The following is a 23203-nucleotide window of genomic DNA, read 5'->3' as shown; positions in this document are numbered from 1 at the left end:
GGCACATCTCCACGGAAACTGCGGCATCCTCCAAGTTCCTTTAGCTTTGGAACCAGCTGGTATGAACAGGTGAGAGAGACTCAAGTTTCTATCTTGCAAATATTCCTCTTTTTTTTTTTTTTTTTGGATGGCTGGCATATTTGATACTTATTTTAAGCCCGATTTTTTTTTCTGAATCTTTACCTTTTTGAATGCAGAAGCCTTCTTTTTGGTTTGTTCATAATTACATATCAGCATTAGCACTGCTGTGAACTTTGATCTGAAGAGTAGCTTTGCCCTTCGAAAGAATTTAACTTATTTGCCTTTTCCATACTTTTGATAAATTGGTATTACAAATATCTATAACTATGTTTACTTTGGAAAGTAGCCATTTTTCCCAGGATAAGATAATCATTAACCATGTCTGTCATAAAACTGCTAGTAACTGTTGTACCAGGCAGTCCAAGGATAACCAAGTATATTGAGTATAACATCCCCGAGAAATTAAAACCCTGGTGAATTACAAAGCGCCTTCTTCTTTCCATTGAGCAGAATGCAGTGGTGTCCTTCAAGGAGCTGTGTGGCCTCTCCTCCGTAGCCAACCTCATGCAGTGCATGCTGGCGGTGTCTCCCCGCTTCCTGGGACCTGATAACACGCCCCTGGTGGTCCTGAATCTCAGCGAGCAGTATCCCACCATGGAGTTGCAGGGAATCGTGCCTGAGGTTCTGAAAAAGATCGTAACAACTTACGACATGGTGAGTGGCTCTTTGCACTTTTATGGAGCCCAGGGGAGGGAGGTGTCTTAGGACAGTACCCCGACATGCTTAGGAGCTCTTGCTGAAGTGTGCTTTCCTAGTTCAGGCTTCCTTTACCTGTGCTGGAAAAGTTATTCCCCTGACCTTGCTGTATTTGAAAGACTTTAGTGTTTTGTTGTTGCTATTTTAGAAAGCAGGATTCAGACAGCTTTTCAAGAATGTATCTGAATTGACTTCTAAAGCATACCCTATTTTCCACATATATATAGGAGGGAATTTTTTTAACCTTTCCCTGTAATCAGCCATTGAGTCACTCATTTTTATTTTGTTTTCAAACTGGTAAAGGTGAGAAATTTAGTTTTTTTTTTCCAAAAATACACTTTAAATACCATCAGAGGCAGGTGCTTCCACTACATGACTCTATATTGTGCAAAGTTTTCCTTCCTTATAGCAGCTGCTCTGTGACCCCTGTGATTGGTAATCAGCTTAGCGTTAATGAGGAATCCTCAGGACACCTAGAATATTGCATTTTTGCCCTTACGGTCTATCTTGCGTTTTCCTAATCGCTTCCTGCTCTCGCTGTACTTTTTGATTTATCGTAACTCTGAGGGATGAGTTAGTGAACAACACCGTTTCAAGCTCGCAGTGTAGCTGAAGTTGTCAAAACGCCAGTGAGCACCGCAGGTCCTCCCCTGCGGTCAGGGTTAAGGGTGGTGCTGGACACTCCCCTCCCAGATGGGCGAGGCTGTCAGCCTGTACCGGCCGGGTGCTCAGAGGTAAGAGGCCTCACCCACCACCTCCTCCACACGAGAAGCAGGAGCTCAGACCACAAAACTCAAGGCTGCTTCTCAGGTAGCCTGCTGTGGTCTAAGACAAATCAGGAGTGGCATTGTAAACCTTACAGAAATATATTTCTTTTACTATTCTGTAAGTTGACCTGAAAACTGCAATTCAGAGGGATTTATACAATTTCCAGGAAAGAAAAAAATGCTTTAGGTCAGCATTTCCCACAGTGTCTGCTGAGGAACCTTGGTTTCTTAGAATATTAATAAGTGTCACATGGGAGAAAGGGTTCCATGTTGAAATAATTTAGGGAAATACTGGTTTGAGCAAAATTAATCAGATGTCTTCACTGCAGGACTGTGTGGGGCCTTTTGTTTGCCGGCAGTGGCTTTCCAAAGGGTGATGGACATAGTATGCCCTATTTGACAAATTGTCTTGACCAGTGGGTACTATTTCCAAAAACAAAAGTTTGGAAGGATTTTTGTTCTTAATCTTCTTCACGTCTTAGCCTTGTTCACCCAAATCTTTGGGTGCATAAGACCTGGAAGTCCAAGTCAGAAGCATGCAGCTTTTTTTTTTCTTTTGCTCTTTCTTTCCCCCAGTTTTATTGAGAAATAGTTGACACTCATGTATAAGTTTAAGGCGTACAGCATGATGGTTTGATTTATGCATATTGTGAGATGATTACCACAGTGGGTTCAGCTGACATCCATCTTCTCATATAAAAAGAAGGAAGAAGAGAGGAAAGGAAAAAAAAATTTCTTGTGATAAGAGGTCTTAGGATTTATTTTCTTAAGTTTTCTGTGTATCAGTCATCATGGTATATATTACATTCCTAGGACTTATTTATCTTATAACTGGAAATGTCTACCTTTTGACCACCTTCCTTCAGTTCTCACTGTCTGCACCCTTCACCTCTGGTAACCACAAATCTGATCTCTTTTTCTATGAGTTTGGTTTTTTGTTTTTGTTTTGTTTTGTTTTAGTTTCCACATATAAGTGGGTCATACAGTATTTGTCTTTCTCTGACTCATTACACTTAGCATAATACCTTCAGGGTTCATCTGTGTTGTAGCAAATGGTAGGATCTCCTCATATTTTAATATATATATATGTATATCTCACAACTTCTTTATCTATCCATAGACATTTAGGTTGTTTCCATATCTTGGCTATTGTAAATAATGCTGCTATGAACATGGGGGTGCATGTATCTTTTTGAGTTAGTGCTTTTATTACCTTAGGGTATATTCTGAAAAGCGGAATTGCTGCATCATATGGTAGTCCTGTTTTTAACTCTTTGAGGATCTTCCGTGCTGTTTTCCCTAGTAGCTATACAAATTTACATTCCCACCTATCATAAGAGTGCAGTATTTTAAACAGCTTATCAGTTCATTACCTTAAGAAGAAGTGGTATTTGATCTTTTTCCTGAGTTCCAATGCAATAACCACACGTTGTAGCAGGTGCTTATTATTCCCTGCTCTTTCCAGCTTAGAGTTCACGGTGATGTAAGATAAATAAGGACGGAACACTGGACACTGCAGACAAACTGCAGGGAGTGACAGTCACCCTTCAGAAAGAAGGACGGCCAGGGGCAAATGCGTCTGTAAACATGGGCTGGGGGAGCGCTGTGCTGGGTGCTGGAGGGGCCACAGGCATGAGCATAAGGGGTCCCTGTCCTCAGGGAGCCATCCAGTCTGCTAGGATGGCAGCTGGGGAACAAAACCAAGAAGCTTATGCTGAGATTCCTTTGGGGGGAAAAGATGGAAAGACAGGAAAAAGAGGTTAAATGGAAAAGTCTGAAGAGCTGTTGCATGCTGTGCCTCAGGCTACCTAGTTGGTTTCATGAGAAGAAGCCCAAAGAAGTGGCTGATATTTGTAAATGCTTTTTAAACTTAAGCCACAAATAAAATCGTTAGACATTTTGCAGACCCACGTCATTGACCAACATCTAAGATGACTTACCGGCTCAGGTGTGTTACCGGTCACGCAGTGACATTTCTTCATGGTAACCTTTTTAACAGGACCTTCCTGAGAGTGGGATGTGGTGGTGCCCCAGGGAGGTGTTAACTGGAAGGGTCGGTACCCAGGCGCTAGTCCAGGCTGAGCCCACAGCGGGAGTGAGACCATAGCTGGGTGGACACAGTGCCCACCATATCACTTCCCCCGCCCCTTCCTCTCCCTGGGCTGGAAGATGATAACATTTACTATGTAACTCTTATCTACATATAACTTTATAATTGTGTTGTTGTAGAAATGATAAGACAGTTGGCTTGCTTAAGTTTTTAAAGTTGTGAAATTAGTCTTACATAATGTCTGATTGACATAGCTGGGCTGCGTCATACCCCTAGCTTTATTGATTTGCTCTCTTTTTCATTCCACCTGCTAAACTAAGCTATAAAGTACTTAAAATTAAATTCAAATGTTTATAATTTGCATTTTAAAGGTTGTCATATTGCTACGGCAATATTATAGCTCTTGTAATATTTTATAGTCCATTTATTAGTGACTTAATTATTTCTCACCTTCTGACAACTAATTTATTAAAGCTAGCTAAAGAATAGATGAAATACTGATGGGAAACGTCATAAGGTCCTGGATAGCCTTTATTTTTGTAACGTTTGTTATACTGAGCTTAACCCAAAATTAGCCTTCGAAATAAGATCTTATTTCATTTCACTGACTTCCCATTTATAGTTTGCAGACTCCAAATGAGAAGTAAGCGTAGTTTGAGAAATCCACCCCTCCCCACAAAGTCCTGTGTTACTGGGTGTCTGCACTGCTGAAGTTGCCCTCCAGTGAGGACAGGATTGCGGTATCTCCTAAGAGTGTACAGATATGTATTTATGCTGTCAAGATTGTGACTATTTTTCTGTCTAAACTCTTATTAATAAAGTTGTAGCTGAAATATGCCAGTGTCTTTGTGAAAAAGGAGAGTGCAGGGAAGGAGCTGATTGTGGAAATGTGGACACTGTGTAAGGCGGTGTGGAGGCTAGGAAAGAGGGCCCACGCTCAGGGTGGCCTGCAGCCCCATTTGCCTGGGACAGACCCTGCTTGTACACCTGTTGTCCCAGCATAATTATTAATAGTTCTCCCTTTAACCCTTAACAGTGTCCCTGTGTAGATAATTAGTTGTGTGGTCACCCTGCCCACGGCCCCTAGATTGTCCTAATGGCTCTTGTGATTCCCCCCAACGAACAGGTCTTCAGGGTGGCCCAAATTGTGGTTTTTTGCCCTATTTGTCGTCCCTCCTTGGATCCCGGAAGTGGTGAGGTTTGAGGCTGGGACGTTGCTCAGGAAGGCGGGTGTCAAAGCCACCCGGGAGCAGAGGAAGAAAACCACAGACACCTTCTTAGATCAGGCAGATGGGGGAGAAATAGGGAGGGACTGGTCTGGAGAGTGGGAGTGACTGTGTGGTCACACAAGGGAGGCTTTTCTTCCCTGGAGGAGTTCACAGTTTAGTGGAAGAGATGAAACATATCCAGAGATAGTGAGAGGATAGATGATAGATAGATGTGTTAAAATATGTAAACAGGGCTTCCCTGGTGGCGCAGTGGTTGAGAGTCCGCCTGCCGATGCAGGGGACACGGATTCGTGCCCCGGTCCGGGAAGATCCCACATGCCGCGGGGCGGCTGGGCCCGTGAGCCATGGCCTCTGAGCCTGCGCATCCGGAGACTGTGCTCCTCAACGGGAGAGGCCGCAACAGTGAGAGGCCCGCGTACCGCAAAAAAAAATAAAAATAAATATATATATATATATATATATATATGTAAACAGATTATTTGGATGTTCATGGGAGAGAACGGTCAGTTTCAAGTTTAGGAATTAGGAAGACTTCAAGGAAATACTGGCCTCTAACCCTTAAGAACACCTCAGATTTCAGCAGGTGAAGAAAAGGAGACTGTTGCAGGCTGAGTTCACAGGGTGAAACACTCTCAGAAATGGGAAGCACGTGTTCTAGGAAGTTCAAGCATGGACCGTGGGAGTTCTTGCACATTTTTGAGCAGCAAAGAGCCATGCTCAGAATTAAGATTATGGACTGTGGGAGGGTAGGGGTGAAAGAGAACTCAGAGGCCGCCTGCTGAGCGTCTTTATTTTGCAGATGAGAAAATGGAAACCCAGTGGTGCATCAAATTAATGGCAGCACCATTAATGGTTCTAATGGCAGGTTTAGAACCTGACTAGTCTCTTTGTCCAGTTTTTGCCCTGCAGTCCAGATCAGGAAGATGAGCCATGTGTGGCGTGTGGATGACTGATGAATCTAAAGCCCAGATAGCGCCAATGATCATGATCTGACGTTGTTCACGTGGGGCCCTTGAAGTCCCAGGTACCTTATTTCTGATTCTTGCTCTCCCCATGAAGGTGGAGTAGAATTCGTCTTGCATACTTTGGCGTATGTTAAAAGGCAGATCCGATGAGCTTAAAATAAGGAAGACTGTATTCAACAGATTGAGTTCCACTCACTGGAATCTGATTATAAGTACCTGAATATATCTTTTGTATTATTACTTCAGAAAACAGAAAATTTAAGCGTTTTACTTGAAAGTGTGTGTCAGTGAACTTGAATGCATCCACTGTTGAGAATCAGATATCACAGTTGAGCTCGTTCTCTCACGTGTTTAAAGGCTGGTTTGGAGAAGATAAGGATTACGTAACCTGAGTAAGAGATTCTGGTGAGTGAGCGGGTCCCCGCTCCGTAACACACAGTGCTCCTGGGATGATCTGCCGGGAGGCTTCAGGACCACTTCAGGCTTCCCCTCTCCCGTCATCATCATCTTTTTATACGAAAGTGGTTTTTACCACCCTTTTTAATGTTGATGAAAGTAACGATTCAGCTCTCCAGCTATCTTTGCTTATTAGTTTCAGATTTACCGTCTGCTTTACGCTTAAATTTATTAAAATGTTATGAGATCTGTGCTAACAAATAGAGACCAAGACGTCGACATTCTTCCTTGACTGAGAGAAAACACTGGGAGTTTAAATATTTTGTGGAGTGTTACGTAAAAAGAAAGTTCTCTTTAAAATTTTGTCATTGGACTTTGAGGGCAGTATTCTCGGTGAAAGAAGCCAGACGCAGAAAGACAAGCCCTGCGGGATTCCACTTAAATGAGGTATCTAAGATAGTCAGATTCATAAAATCAAAGACTAGACTGGGAGTTACCAGGCGCTGGAGATAGGACGTTATTAATCAACAGGCATGAAGTTTCAGGTAAGTAAGGTGGAGGAGTTTTAGAGACCCGTGTACGGTAGCACCTTGTACCTCTAGTCAACAGTAATGCATTGTACAGGTAAGCATTTGTTCAGAGGAGTAGATCTCATGTTAAGTGTCCTTATCACATAAATATTTTTTAAAGAAAAAAAGTCTTTTTCCTTGGTTTTGCTACAATTTTTCTGCACTATGGAATATGCTTCAGTCATTGTAAGTACATTGACGATGAAGTCCCAGGGAATGAAAGGGAGAGAAGAGGAAAAAGGAAAGAAAAGGATGCCCAGCTCTGTCACAGAGAGCACGGCTGTTCACATACACAGCGGCGGACTCTCGAGCAGCCGTAGCTGCTCGGAGATTACCCATGAATTTGTTCCTGTCATTGCCGTTCCTTGGTCTCTGCTTTCTATCTGAAATTAATTTGTTTCCATCTTCACAAAAATCTTGATTTTAATTGCCTTCACACTTAATTAAGAAAGCACTCTCTGAGGAATCCATTTATCCAGTAGAGAACAGTAGTTTTTAGTGTTTAAAAAAAAAGGAACAAGATGCTTTGTCTAGGAGCATGTTATTTGCTTGCTGTGAATATTTTTATATAAGTTACTGGATCGTTCCTTCTACCTCATGGCTTTAAATATTTCTTAAATAAAACAAGGTCCTTTAAATAAAATATGTGAAACGAAGGGTTTTTTTCTTACACAGATATGTTGGCAGTCAACATGCAGCATCAGGAGTGCTCTGCTCTATGTTGTTGGTATGGGTTCCTGTATTTTCTCTGGCCACTGCTTAATGCAGGGAAGAGACAAATCACACTTCATAATTGATGGAGTCTGCCCATCTGGACCAAGCAGAGATCATCTGTGATAAGGTTATTATTGATTCCCATCTCCTCTGTGGCTGCTTTTATCACTCTCCTGCCTCAGAACTTGACATTAAAAGCATCTTTTAATTGGAGGTGTCAACTCTCCCAATTTTTGTAACTGTAGAAAAATAGAGTATTATGCCTTGGGATAAGACTGAGCTAAAAAGAGGGGGAAAAAAAGATTAGGGAAAGGTGAATGTACCCTGCTACAGGGGGAAGAGCAGAAACCCAAAGCCTCTAGTTTAATTCAGTGACAGGGGAGGTTCATCCAGTGACATTTCCAAAATGGTTTCTCTGGCATCATCAAAACCATACAGCTGACCCACTTCAGAGCGACTGCCAACCCCACGGGAAGGGAAAAGTAATGTTTACAGGATGGAATGTGATGATGGTATCACTCGTATCGTCAGAGCAGCTGTAGAGGCTGCCACTCAGCCACCAGAAGCAGGGAGATTGAGAAATTTAGGGGAGATGGTGCTTCACGGTGTGATATGCACGTGGTGATTGCACGACTGTATCTCTCATCCGCTTTTCATGTTTTACATGTCTCCACAGAAACCATCGAGGGACACATACGTAGAAGTATTCTTACACATACACACACACACACACACACACACACACACACACACACACACACACCCCTTCAGATACTAAGCAAGAACAGTTGCGAAACAGTAACATTTTAGGGGCTGGCAATCCCCTTGAAAGAGCCTTCATCGGCGGCTGCTTTTTACCAGTTAAATTTGATACCCAGCCCCAGACTCTCTGGGAGGACAGAGATGCAAACCTTAAGAGTCCCACACGTTGTCAGATGGTGTCTTCAGACGAGAAGTGATAAAGTACGAAGCGAGCCACTGTACCATCTGACGCACCAACTGCAGATACTGTTCTGCAGTTTACAATTCCTGAGTGACTGCGGCGCTGTCCCACCGTACTGGGAGACGAGGAACGGGAGCCTGCTGTTGGCATCACTTCAGCCCTTGAACCAAGCCACCTGGGGAGCGGTTATGGGGCTGTGGCTCGGGGCCATGTGTTTGGTGGGGTCTCCCACAGTTTGACTTCTCTGTTAGAGCCTTTCTGTTGCTTCTGAAGGGGGCAGAACAAGATTGCTTATTTCTCGAACGCCTTATTTCACTGAATCTGGTAGGAAATATGTATGTAATATATCTGGAACCTAAGGCTCCAGAAAAGTTAGGGAACTTCCTTGTAAGCAGATGCATTACACAGAAGAACACTACTACATTTTTGATGAAACTTAAGATCGCTGAAGTGCTGTAGTCTTGTTTCCTTCCTGTGCAAGAGGAGAGGGATTGCTTCCCACGTTCCCATCCGATCCCACGTGAATGTGGATTTTGCTCTTGCATTATTCCTTCAGTGTTTATTTTTGATATATTCTCTTCTTGACTGGAAATAACTTATTTTGTTTCTTCAGTGGCTAAAGTTACCTCCTTAAGTTGTTTTCTGAGTTCTTCTTTCTGTCAAAGACCCACCAGGACATTTTTTTCAACATTTATTTGGCCGCGCCAGATCTTCAGTTGCAGCGTGCGGGATCTTCCTTGTGGCATGTGGACTCTTAGTTGTGGCATGCATGCGGGATCTAGTTCCCCGGCTAGGGATCGAACCTGAGCCCCCTGCATTGGGAGCATGGAGTCTTAGCCACTGGACCACTAGGGAAGTCCCCAGGACATCTTTTAAAAGTCCGTGTACATCTCTCAAATTCTGAGCGTCCTCTGTCAATAACAGACGTGGTTTTCTTGGTCAGTCGCCGCGAGCATCAGCGACTGGTCAAGGCTGGGAAGAAGCATTTGCCTTCCTTATCCTGGTTTGCTTGGTCAACTTCCTGTCCCCACTAGGCTTCGAATAAACAGAATTGGGCTGAGTGGAGACAGCAGTGCTAGCCGACTTCCAGGTTCTTCAGCCTGTTGTCACCTCATGCCTGTGGGGCAGAGACTGAGTTCAGACCACACACTCGGCCCAGATGGGGAAGGAAATGCAGCTTTCCCAGCTCTCTTAGGGGCAGGTGAGTGTCCCTCAATTTTAGTTCCATTTCGTAACCCTGATCCATTGCCTTAATTCACATTATCCATTTTGGGTTGTGGTTGCTTGACTCTTTAGGTAAAATGCTCCGTCTCTCAGACTTTCTCTCTTCCCTCAGCTCCTCTAAGAGTGGCCACTAGCTGCCTGGAGGGGGTGCAGCTGCAGAAAGTCTCCTTTCTGTGCCCTTGCTAAAGAACGTCCTAAAGCTCACCACCGCCCACCCCAGTGCACCTTGGGGCTGGTGTGTGCAGTGCAGGGATTTCCTGGCTCCGTCCTCCGTCCTCAAGGCTCCAAGAGGCGGGCTCCCAATGTCCCCTCCACTTGGCTCCCAGTGTCCCCTCCACTTCCCCTTTCCTCATCCTGCCCTAGGGCTGCAAACACTTGGCCCAGCCGAGGTCGGTGGAGGGGCATCTCCTCTACCCTAGGGGTGATGCTCCTGGGACCTACATGTGTTGTTCCTTGATATGTTAAAATAATTTAGAAAACAGTTTCTCCTTGACAGATCCTAACTTTCAAGCCTGTCGTTTTGGTGGGAACCCAAATAAAAATCTAATCTGACCTTTAAAACCGAGAAGTGTCTTTGTTTTTACAAGATAGCTGCTTTTCACCCAGGCTCTGAAACTTGCTCTTTGAGTAGGTGGAAAGCCCCAGGGCAAAATGATTTATAAACTATGGCAACATCTCTGGGAAAGAAACAGCTTTACACTCTCCTCCTTACGCCTCCCACTGCTGTCGCCATGCAGCTGGCAGCCTTTCCCTCCCCACGGCACTTCATCTCCTGGATTCCCAGAAAGACAAACTTCTGGAAATATCACCTAGAGAGAGACCCGGGTGCTGAGGCAGAGTCAGAAGTCTGATGTGCCAGCTGTAACAACTAGGGATTATGTAATGATCATCAAGAGAAATGGAGTCTGAATACTTTGACTAGTGTTGTTAAGTGAATAACATTCTTCTTAGAGCATCTTGGAAATGTGGCCTTCCTTTGGCATGTTGGGATTGATGAAGCATTTATGTTAAGCCTAGTAATTGCCAAGAGAGGGAAAAAAGGGGGGAAATAACTGTAGGGAGATGTATCTCATGCATATAGTCTTGTAGCAATTGAAGTTTTCCAGAATCAGAATTTCTGATTTGCTATTGAAACATGCATCAAACACTATTAATAATATATAGCCCTTTCTTGAAGAGAACACTTTTTACAGCATCTAGAATCTGTTTGACATCTTGAAGTTTGTGATCACTGTTGTGGTGTGCACGGCGTGGTACTGTGTCTACAGCCAGTTTTGTGGATGTGATTGTCCTCTGTGGCGGAAATCCTTTTCAAACAGGAAAGTGATGATCAAGAAACAAAGGACTGGGCTTCCCTGGTGGCGCAGTGGTTGAGAGTCCGCCTGCCGATGCAGGGGACATGGGTTCGTGCCCCGGTCCGGGAGGATCCCACTATGCCGTGGAGCGGCTGGGCCCATGAGCCATGGCTGCTGAGCCTGCGCGTCTGGAGGCTGTGCTCCGCAACGGGAGAGGCCGCAACAGTGAGAGGCCCGCGTACCCCCCTCAAAAAAAAGAAACAAAGGACTGAGTTGGCTTTTGGTGTGTGATAATTTATATGTCTTTAGCGGCTTGTGAGTTCCGAGTCCTTTCAGATCCACAAAAGTGAAGACTGGCCAATCTAGAACCTGCCTTTCACGGCTCACTGATGCGTTCGGCCTGCTTCCCCCCTGGTGTCTGGGAGCCCTCTGGCTTGCTCTGACCTTGGACTCAGAGGGGAGCTGTGTCTCTCATTGACCCTCTGACCTGTGCCGTTGGGACAGAGGGAGCTGTGCCAGCCTGTGCTGGCTGCTTTGAGAGATCATTGTGTTCCTCTCCCTCGTCGTAAGCTGTCCTGGGACAGAACCCTTGGAGCCCCCTACATGTGGACTCTACTCTGAAACACCCAGTACTCTCTGGGCCACACCCCACTGGAGGACCCAGGAAATGCACCTTCACTGTTTATCTTAGTTTTCCTAGGGTGGCGGTTTCTGACCAGATGGGGAGTTGGGGGTGTGAAGCCCATGGTGATTCTTAATCCCGCTCAGGAAGGTGGCTGCCTTTGCCACCTGAGCCTGCGGCTGCCCCTGCTGTCAGCTCCACGTGGGATTCAGAACATTCTCCAGCCAGTTAAATGGGGATGTTTTGCCTGTGTGATTATTTTAGCAGTGCTGGCTACAACTAACCAGTAAGAATCACACACGTGAACCTCTTTTTTAGAAGTATTTTTCTTCTGTCAAAGATTCATCAAAAAGATGAATTGTTTAATATTTCGTTGTGTCCCATCATTGTCTGTATTCAGGTTGAAGTTTAGAAAGGATGTAAGTTGCAGTGATAACAGAATTTTATTGTTTAGCATCTCGATATTCTGATATCATTCCCTGACTTGGCAAATGCAAGATCCATTCACTGGAGCTTAACTTGATTTATTGACACCCATTCTTATATAGTTTAGAGAAGCAAATGCTTTTCCATTGAGAAAATCGGCAGCGTTGCGAATCCCATTCAGAATTGAGTTGGAAAGATTGAAATTACTCAGATACCTCTCGAAAATTGTTGGTGGTACATAGATTGGTTTGTAAATGTAGTGATGGGTCTCCTCTGTTTTCATGGACACGTAGTCTCTGGGTGTGCAATCACATTTTAGAAGACAACTCTCTAAGAAATGGGATACTTTGGATGGAATCTGCTCCATGAAAATTTAGCTATCAAAATAACCATTTTATATGAAAGATCATATATTTCAGAATTTTTTTGAGTACTACACGTAATTGTTGACACTTACTTGGGCCACCTTCTGGTGTCACTTCTTGGCAGTAGGGTGTACTCATTTCTGACCTATTTTTCCTGTCTTTTATGTCCCTAGTCATGACCTGGAAGAAATTTTTTAAAGGTGTTTTTCCACAGTCTTTTGAATAATGAGGCAGTAGTGATTTTTCTCTGCAACTTGATGTATTCCTGACAGTAATATTTGGCCCTTTCTAAGCTTTAAGCGTATATTTTGTTGATATGTTACATTTGACTTCAGGTTTATAAGAGAAATAAAATTCAGCACTGCCTACGGATTCATTATTTCTATTTTTGTGTAGTGGGGAGGGCTCACCCCCAGCCTCACCAAACCCCTCTAAGCGGCACTCGTCTGGTGGTAACTCTCCACCATACACATTAACCGCTGTGCCAGTGGGGACCGCAGGAACTGTCACTTATTATTCTATTTTAACGGTTCCTGGTTTTCATTCTGTTCACTTATATTCCCCCAGATTGCTAGGAAATAATTAATGCCACTCACCCCACTAAAATAACCACCCTTGACAGCAGAAATCTGATTTTACTACCACATGAATTTATCGGGGATAAAAATAGCACTTAATAATGGTTTTTAAGTCTTTTCTAACTTAAGGCATTTAAAATTCTGAACCATAAGAAAATTACTCTCCCAGTCAACTCAGTGGGTGGACAGTATGATGTGTTAAAAGTTTAACTCTACAAGCTTGATTATCAATTAACTTAAAAATAACATGTTAAGTAGTTTAAAACATTTCTTTCCCTACTACGTATAGTATTAGTCACATCTTTAGGGCTAACTCTTATAGATTTTTATGTGCAGATTTTATACAGGAAGCCCTTTATCTACTTATGGAAATCTTGAAGTATTTTCTTTGAAACCAATGTTGATTATTCTAGTTTTCTTTATAATTATTATACTCCTATACCAGAGAGAGATTAAATGGAGTGCTACCATCACTTATGCCATTATATGGCACAAAATAATTTTAGCTTTGAATAATCACTTATCTGGTGCCAAAAGCCAAAAGCCAAAAAAAAAAAAAAAAAATCTGTCTTTGTGAATAGAGATAGCTGTTTTGAGTATTTAGCTAAATGTAACCAAGATGGTAGTTACTCATTTTTAGCTGACTTCCTAAAACTAACGTCTAGCTATGTTATAAGTCCGTGAAAGTCTTTGACCAATGTTACGATTCTCTGTGGCCAAATTTCTCCTTCGTTTACACATAACATACGTTTATGCTTTTAAAATACCAACCGCACTTGATTTTTCATGTTCTGTTCTAAAATGTGCATGTAGCATGTCAAACTATATTCTCTGGAATACTTTTAGTCCAGTTTCACCAAGTGATGCATGGTGTGGCATTTTAGAGCAGGGTCAGGCAACGCTGGCCTGTGGGCCTGGCCGGCACCACCCATTTGTGTACGGGCTGCAGGCTTAAAATGGTATTTACATATTAAATGGTCGGAAAAAAAAAATTCAGGACATGTAAAAATCATATGAAATTCAAGCCTCTGTGTCCATAAGGAAATTTTGTTAGAGCACGTTCATGACGCATTCTATGTGTCTGCTTTCACATTGTGACAGCAGTCGCCTAAAATATTTACTGTCTGCTCCTTCACAGGAAAAGTTTGCCAACCCCGCAAAAAGAGGATCACAGAAAAAGTCCTTAGGGTGTTTTGATGCCCTGGTTTCCAGATTCACTTTGGCCAGCTTAAATCATGACTTTAAAGGTTTTCTTTCTTCTTCTTTTTTGAATAATGTACTTAGTGCGATTTGAATGTAGATCCATAGAACATCATTTGACTCTGTTACCCCAGTAGGAGGAGGGCCCCTGAGTTCTGTCCCGGAAGAGGCAGTGGACCCCTGAAGAAGTAAAACTACTTGTTAGTGTTTGACGGTCAGAACTATAAACACCAGAGGCGGGAACTAGGAAAGGAAAGCCTGTGAAAATTCCAGTTTGCTTACGATGCCCGTGAGGACAGCGTGCTACTGCAGCAAAAAAATGGTGACAGTCGACCAGAATCTTGTGTTATAATCCAGTAAAATTTGTAACTACCTTTAGTTCACATGTATTTAGCGAGATGTATAATCATGATTGCGCTGCTTGGTAATGAGGCACGACAAACGAGCCGTCTAAGGATTGAGTTTAAGCCGTGCTCAGGTCAAGCATTTCTTGTTAGGGGAGGGGGAAGGGAGGGCAGAGAAAGGGGAATTGGGTGGAGCCGGTGGGCAGGCTCTGCATCTCTTCTGAAAACCCCTAGTTTCCTCTCACCTTCCCTTAAGGCGGGAAGGAGGGCTTTCTCTAGAATTATAAAATCCAGGCAGTACTAACCACATTCTATTTAAAGCTCTCTCCACCTCCACCTGGAGGTGAAGCCCCAACCCAGACCCTCTCCCACGGTGGCTGGGGGTGGGGCTGGAGGGTCTTTGCTGCTTTCTTACACTCATCACAACCTGTAATTATACATTCGTTGGTTTGATTCCTTTTCTTAAGGTACCTCTCTCTCTCTCTCCCCCAGATCTGAACCCCCGGGTGGCTGCGACCCTGTGTGTCCCGCTCATCACTGTGTTCTCACGACAGAGCCTGCCACAGGGCAGGCACTCAAAATATATTTATGAACGAATGAGTGAATGAATGAATGAGTGAAAGAAAATGCCCTTGATCTAGAGGACACAGATATCAGGTGTCCTTCCCGCCCTACATCTAGGTCCCGGAGTACCTACATTTCCCTACGCGTGCACGGAAAGCCTTTCTTGGGAGCGTTAGGTTTGGGGCTGGTGACGGCTAGAGGGTGGAGTGACTGTCCTTCCAGTCTCAGTACCAGAGGGTCTCACCATGTCCGTCCTAAGGTGGTAAGTGGCACCTGTGCCGGTCCAGGAAGAGGAGGTTCCTGGACAGCTCCAGATGCCTGTGCGAAGGGCAGGGCCTGAGGCGGGAGGCCAGGCCTGGGACAGCTGGGAGGAAGGAAGCTATGAGCGTCTCAGGTCCCCAGACCATTTACCTCTTATTCAGATCCTCAGTCTTCCCTGCCCTTTACCAGAGGGTTCTTTGCCCTGTCTGCAGTGCCCTACTCTTAAAGATTCATGGGTCCTAAGGAGGACACACCCCTAGGGTTGAGGAATGAAGGGGAGAGGAGGCCAGACAGGAGAGCTGCTTGATTCAGCAAAGGCCGCTGAGATGGGAACATGGCGTCTATACGAAGAGCGTTTCATGCTTTTCCAAAGCATGCTGAGAAGTTGAGTGCCACGTGAGGTAGCAGGTGGGCATGGGCTCCTGGTGGGCCAAACGAGAAGTCCCTGAATGCCAGACCGCCACCGTCCCTCAGTTGTCACACCCCTCATCCCGACGCTCGCGGGCCCTGCTGGGTACCACACCCGGGGAAGGAAACCCGGACCCCACACGCAGTATCCGCGGGCTGTGAGTCCACCTTGGCTAGGCTTTGTGCTGGTCCTTCTCTCACCTGCGTTGTGAGCTGACTCCCAGGGCACAGGCCATGTGCCCTGGTGTGTTCTGCCAAGGACACATCTCCGTGAGTGCAGTTGTAAGTTCACACAGCCCTGGGTAGGTTGCCATGGGTGTGAACACGTGTGTACAAGATCGTTCTTGCACAGAGACGCTGGGACTAGCAATTGGGGGAGGAAGGGGGACCCTGCCTGCACCCTGGAGGTAGGTGAGTGGGGGCTTGGGGGATGGTGGTGCCAGCAAAGAATATGAGCCCTGAGCGTGAGAAGTCCCTGCTCTGGTGCGCACTCTGTGACCGGGCACGTCGCCTCTTCATCTGTAGAACGGGCAGGGTCTCACCGCCACCCAGGGGTTGAGATCACATGTAAGTAGCCCAGGGCATGGGAAATTCTCAATACACGGTACTCATTATCATGTCAGTATGAGTTCAAAGGCTAGAAACAAGCAGCTCTTGGTGCTCGAAGACTTCTCTGTGTGTATATCTTAGCATCACTTGAACTTCACCATAGCAGCTTTGCTGTATATGGAGACGTGGTTACTCCGTTTCATAAAGGCAGGTTTAAAGTTGCAAAGTGAAAAGCAGAAGGTTAGGTTTCCCACCACCTTGCGTGGGGAGTTGCCTCTCTACTCAGAAAGGGGAAGATGCAGGAGCCTGTGAGTTCTGTGGTTGACACCAGAAAGGCCGTAAACATTGTAGTAGCTGGTCGGGTGGTTCTTGCCCCCCTCCTAGCTCTGCTGTTCCAGAGTACTGCAGACTCTTTACTGGGCTCAAAAATAATGCTCTTCAGTACAGAGAAGTCTCCAATTGCTTTCCTCTATTAACTAACATCTAGACTTAGCTATCACAGACCTGAGAGAAACTAAGGACACCTTAACAGTAAGACTATGATTGAATTACCGTCTGTTAATTAGGAGTTTGAAAATCACCTTGATCCCCTTGGAGAAAAACCTTGATATAAGTAGATGGTAATAAAAGCGGAACTATGTTTAATTCAAACTGTATCTTTTGAAATTTAATTAATTTCGTAATAATAGTTTTATTTATTTTTATTTTTTTAAAAAAATTCTTGGCTGCACCCCGAGGCATGTGGGATCTTTGTTCCCTGAGCAGGGGTCAAACCCACGCCCCCTGCATTGAAAGGCAGAGTCTTAACCACTGGACCACCAGGGCAGTCCCTCATAATAATAGTTTTAAATGAGCATGTCAGAACTCTAAATGGTCCTTGGTCTCTTGAAAGAGTTATGTAGCATCCAGAGGTTCCTAATACAGTCTCCGGAAGTAGCTTGCTCACTGAGTAGTTGGCTTTAACGAGCTCGAGTTCCCCTTTTCTCCTGCAGGGAAGACTTAGGCCAGGTTTTTTTTATTTATTTATTTTTTGGCGGTACGCGGGCCTCTCACTGTTGTGGCCTCTCCGGTTGCAGACCACAGGCTCCGGACGCGCAGGCTCAGCGGCCATGGCTCACGGGCCCAGCCGCTCCGCGGCACGTGGGATCCTCCCGGACCGGGGCACGAACCCGTGTCCCCTGCATCGGCAGGCGGACTCCCAACCACTGCGCCACCAGGGAAGCCCTTAGGCCAGGTTTTAAACCAGTCTCATCAGTTCTTTGGAGACACTCCCCTCCATCAAAGATGTAGCCTCTGCACTCAAATTCTTTAAAACTTCGAAGACTGGGGAAGTCACAGTGGTGCCCTGCCCCGCCTTTCCCTCCTCCCAGACATTTACTGGAAGCAGAAGCAAGTGGCCGGCTGTAGACTGCATGCCTACTGGACACCCTGGCTGCCTCCCGGCCTAGTGGAAAGCTCCTTTCCCAGCTGCTAAGCCCCTCCCGTACTCATATCCTTTACTGCCGTCATGGCCACAGCGGGTATTTGAGCACAAGGTGCACTTAAATTTCATGCTGAGATGGTACGAGGGTGTCACGTAAGCACATCGCTACTATAGTTGAGAAAATCGGAGAAGTGTTTTACAGCGTTGAGAGGCTGCCTGTGACCAAGGGCCCTGGGGAGGATGGGGTATGCGTGCACCCGTGAGGTCACCGTGGTGCAGAATGATTCATCGTGTGCTATAAAGTAGCCTGTTTAGCATGAGAATGTGGAATAAGGCTTCCCACAGTCATCACGTGTAAAATGACAGGTAACATCCCGAGTTCTTCCCTAAGGAAACTTCTGATTGTGTGAGGTTGGTCATAAAATGGAGAAATAAGAGGGTCATTATCATTTGAGTGCACGTGAACTTACTATATACGTGCTGTCTACACAGAAAAAAGCACAGCATGAGGTGAAGTGGTAGGAGTTATTACATAGTTTTTCTGGATAGTTTTATAGTTGCGTTGGAATTCCTTTTTAGGGTAGTTTGGGTTCTGTTTTGTTGCTCAATTTTCAACAGTTTTCGTTTTCTCTGAGTATCGTATCATACGGCAGCAGAAGCAGTACAAGAAGAAAACCAAAATTCTTTTCGACTTGTTGACATTCTGTGTACTTCTGAAACTAAAACTATGCAGAACATTGAAAACTTTGCCAACAATTCATGGTAGAATAAACATTTAAAATCTGTACATTGAGTTCGTAACTAATCTCTTGGTTTATTGGAACTCCCAGCTTTTCCAGAGCCCTTTTCTATTTTCCCTGTGCTATTCTGTACTACTGAGCTTCACCAGCCCTGACCTATTTAAATATATTTGGGAACATGGAGACTTCTAGTAATCTAAGTCTCAATTAATCTAGAAATATGAGTGACTTCCTTTCACGTAAAGGTTTGGTTGTGGCTTTATAGTTTATTAACTTGTCTGCATAAAATAAAAATTTCTTATCTGATTTGAAGGATGGTTTTTAATAAGGTAGATCACCCTTGTGCATTCACTGTTTTAATTCCTCTAAGCTCTGGCTCTGTGATTTTATTGTTCTTTTTTCTTTTATTCCTCTATATAGTGCTTTTTTCCCCTCCTTAATTTCCTCTTTATGGTGTTTTCTCTGTCTTTGCTCCTTTCTGCTCTCCTTCAGCCTACAAATGTGTATTACTAAGGACTTCTAGTGGCTAATGCTGGAAGTGCCTCTCAGAAATACCCACAATGTAAACGTTTGGTCCATCCCAAGTGCACTAGGCACCAAAGCAACTAGGAGAAAAGAAAGCACCTAGAGCAATAAACTGGTTGTTTTGACTACATGATACTGTTTATTTCCATGAATTTTATACTGAATCCAAATTGCTATTTAGATGAGTACAGGTAAAACCTGTATTACTCTGTGTATAATAAGCATAATGTCTCTTTGCTTTTATATTGACGTGGTAATTCACTTCAGGAACTACTGGTTAGTTAAAACTTGAAGTTTAATCTGTGAAATGCAGCCCTTTCTAAGTGTGTGAATATGGTTATATATTGATTTAGAGTGAGAAGAAGTGATTTAGAGTCAATGGAGACATTGACTGTGGTAGGAGAGGCTTTTCATCAAGTGAAAATTCAGCTAGATACTTACAGGTGAAATGGGATCTCAGTTTACAGGGTTTGATCTGAAATAAAGTGCATGAAGATTCAGCATACAGCTCAGATAAAAGGTAAGTAACAGGAGAGCTACGTGCCTCACCCTTAGGTACATACCACCCTAGCTTTGCAGTGAACTTTATGACGAATCAGAGCATGTTGAAAAGCTAGAGAGTTCTTGGCTTCCTGAATGTGGACTCTGGGTCACTCTTAGCTCATAATTTGCTCCAGATTTACACAGCACTTGGCATCTCTTCTCTGGCAAGGAATGGTTGTTAAAATGGTTGAATACAATGTGGAGGAGGTCTTATATGATGCCAAAAGCATACTTCAGTTGACTGTGATAGATACTGAGAGTTTAACTTTACTTCACAAGAAAATTGCGTAGATCTTGAAATACTCTCCCTTTTATAGTCAGTTATAACACTTGTTTTGAACATGCAAATTTATTTGCATGTGATCAATACAGTAAGGGATAATTTTAACTGAACGCGGATTTTGTGTTTACCTGTGCACGGTTTTGACGGCAAGAAACACTAGCGAGCGCAGAACGCTGCACCTGGGTGAATTGAATGTACACACCCACCTCACACACCCACCAGCTGCCACATCAGATCACCGGGTGTGTTCTGCACTGCGCCCTCCGCATCTCAGTTATAACCTCTCACCAGACATCAGACCCCCTCCTTCCATCACTCACAGTAACTCAAGAGCTGCAGCCCTTCCCTCCAGGTCTTTTTCAAGGTCAGGTGCCACACGCCACGCTCACTGCTGCGTTTTTGCATTCCTTAACTACGTAACATGTGCAGGACTGTGCTATCACTTGTATTCTGCTCCTGCCTTTTGTAATGTGTCACGGCAGAATTTCTGAGTGTTGTGCCCTGACCCAGTTTTCCCCACAAACCTTGCGTTTTTTATCACACAGGTTTTTTTATAGTGCGGTGATTTTTAGGAATATGTCTGTCACACAGCAGAACTGTCAGTACTGCCATCTTATTGTCCAGAGTTACCAAATGACCGAGTCCGGAGCTCCTAACACTGTAGACCTTCCAGAAACTCTCCTCCCACCCCTGGAAATGTTCAACATCCTTGTTCTGTCCCTGCCCCTCTGACCACTCCTTCTGTGTCTCTTACACAGCTTCCCTCTGCTTATTATTATCTGCAGCGTTGCTGTGATGTTTTCATCTCATTTAGCTTTAAAATTCCTCCCTCAGAGATGTAGACATTCTTTCATCTCAGCTGCTACCTTGGTGCAGAAAACTTCCGATTTTCCAGCCCTAGAACCAAGCTTTCCCACGGTTTCTAGCTGCTGCTACGGATCCTCAAAAGACTGCCCCGTTCACTGCCAACTCCTCTGCTCAGCTGGGGCGGAACTCCACTTCCGGGATGAGTTAACACCTTAGAGACACAGTGTAAACCTGGAAAAGCTTTGCAGCGGTCGGGTGCGGCACAGCCTCCTCGTCTGTCCGGTTTACCCTCTTTGTCTTTGGCTCTTCCTTCTGTGTCCACAGCACATCAGTCACCGGGTCCTGCTCTGTCCTTCCCGATGTACCCTCTCCAGCCCATCTCTCTTTCCCAGCCCCCCTGCGTCCTGCCCCCCTTTCATACCCCCATCCCCCATTCCTTCCTTACTCTTCGTTCAGAGCCTGAAATTCTACCTTGATCACAGCACATCTCAGCTTAAAATCGTAATTCCGGGGGCTTCCCTGGTCGCGCAGTGGTTGGGAGTCCGCCTGCCAATGCAGGGGACACGGGTTCGCGCCCCGGTCTGGGAAGATCCCACATGCCGCGGAGCGGCTGGGCCCGTGAGCCATGGTCGCTGAGCCCGCGCGTCCGGAGCCTGTGCTCCGCAATGGGAGAGGCCACAGCAGTGAGAGCCCCGCGTATCGAAAAAAAAAAAAAATCGTAATTCTGTATCGCATCCAATCTGGCCCTTTTCTAGCCACGTTCCATACTTTCCTCTAACGCAAGAGGAAATGTCTAGAGAGCCTAACGATATTGCACATGGATCTCTGTCCTGGCGCCTCCCATCACACCCGCAAGGGGGTCGGTATGTGGCAGCGGCCACGTACACTCCTCTCTACGTATTCATTAACAATCCAGTAGTGTTCTCTAAATGGCAGAGTTCTTTCCTTTTTTGAAAAAATTTTATGTTTTAACTGAAGTGTAGTTGATTTACAATGTCATGTTAGTTTCAGGTGTACAGCAAAGTGATTCAGTTATACATATATATGCTGTATATATATTCTTTTTCATATTCTCTTCCATTATAAATTATTATAAGATATTGAGTGTAGTTCCCTATGCGGTACAGTAGGTTCTTGTTTATCTATTTTATACATAGTAGTGTATGTATATTAACCCCAAACTCCTAATTTATCCCTCTGCCCTTTCCCCTTTGGTAACCATAAGTTTGTTTTCTGTCTTTGGGTCTATTTCTGTTGTGTATATAAGTTCATTTGTATCATTTATTTTTTAGATTCCACATATAAGTGATATCATTTGATATTTGCCTGGCAGAGTTATTTCTCTCATTTTTCTATTATATAGGTTGTTTTTCTGTAATTTCCTATAATTTGCACGGTGAAAAATGTAGAAGTCAGGTTTCATGAGGAAACAAGGACAGATTACTCTGGAAGCGGTTTTTTGTTTATAGAGTGTTTTCCTAGTGACCTTGCTGGAAGGGACGCTGACCTGGAACGCCTCAGCCCCGGGAGGGTGCCCGCACAGCGGCCTGTGTGAGGTGGAGGGGCTTTAACTGCAGCCTGCAGCTGCCTAAAGACCGCCACAGCTGTGCAACTTTTATGCCCCAGTTCAAATGTGTGATTTTTATATTATTTTCAAGTATTAAAAAGCTATGTTGTAATTCCCAACAATAACTTTATAAATGGTTTCTCTTCCATTAGTTCAACTCTGTGACATTTTGCTGTACTTGGAAGCTTTCGCGAAAGGAAACGTTACCTCTGCATTTCAATTTAGAAGGCTCGGATCCCAGAGTTCCCGCATTTGGTTCAAAAATTCTTCACCCATACAGTAATAATTATTGTAAAGTGTTAAAGACAAAAGTAGCATTGTTAATTGAGAACGTTACTTTCAAGAACACAGAAAAAAAGCACCAAAGCTGACAGATTCCAGAGGGAATTTCGTTTTTATTTTCTCTACGTTCTCAGCGTTGGTGAACAGACTCACTTTGTAGGGCTGTGTAGCACAGGTTGCAAAACAGAAAATAAAGAGTCTACAGAAATCTAGTAATATAAAATATATTAATATAGTAATAGTTCTCATAATCACACCTATAAACAGAGACGTTTGCCTTATACTAACATGGGGAGTTACTTTCAAAACAGGGCATTCTTACAGAAGGCATTTCTGGTTTCCTTCCAGCTTAATAAAATATGAATTTTAATTTTTACTTTGCCTTTAGTTGAAACTTCCTACTTTCCATCTTCTTGAGACCTATATTAAAACCTTATCTTAGGGGCTTCCCTGGTGGCATGGTGGTTAAGAATCCGCCTGCCAAGGAAGGGGACACGGGTTCGAGCCCTGGCCCAGGAAGATCCCACATGCCAAGGAGCATCTAAGCCCATGCGCCACAACTACTGAGCCTGCGTTCTAGAGCCCGTGCTCTGCAACAAGAGAAACCACCGCAATGAGAAGCCCGCACACCGCAACAAAGAGTAGCCTCTGCTCGCCGCAACTAGAGAAAGCCCGCGTGCAGCAACGAAGACCCAATGCAGCCAAAAATAAATAAATAAAATTATTAAAAAAAAAAAAAAAAAAACCGTATCTTAGAGTTGATCGAATTTATGAAATGGGTTTCTGG

General features: G+C 44.3%; 1 protein-coding gene across 1 annotated transcript in view; it reads left to right on the top strand.

Moving 5' to 3' along the window:
- Nucleotides 1–23203, top strand: part of PLCL2 (phospholipase C like 2) — a 198800-nt gene that overhangs the window by 114334 nt on the left and 61263 nt on the right. The window contains exon 4 of the mRNA XM_032630463.1: nt 532–735. Within this exon, the coding sequence (XP_032486354.1) occupies nt 532–735 (204 nt within the window). The remainder of the gene's footprint in view (nt 1–531; nt 736–23203) is intronic.

Source organism: Phocoena sinus, chromosome 4 (genome assembly GCF_008692025.1).
Source record: "Phocoena sinus isolate mPhoSin1 chromosome 4, mPhoSin1.pri, whole genome shotgun sequence".
NCBI lineage: Eukaryota > Metazoa > Chordata > Mammalia > Artiodactyla > Phocoenidae > Phocoena > Phocoena sinus.
The sequence above is the reverse complement of the archived record's forward strand: the minus strand, read 5'-3'. Positions and strand labels throughout refer to the sequence as shown.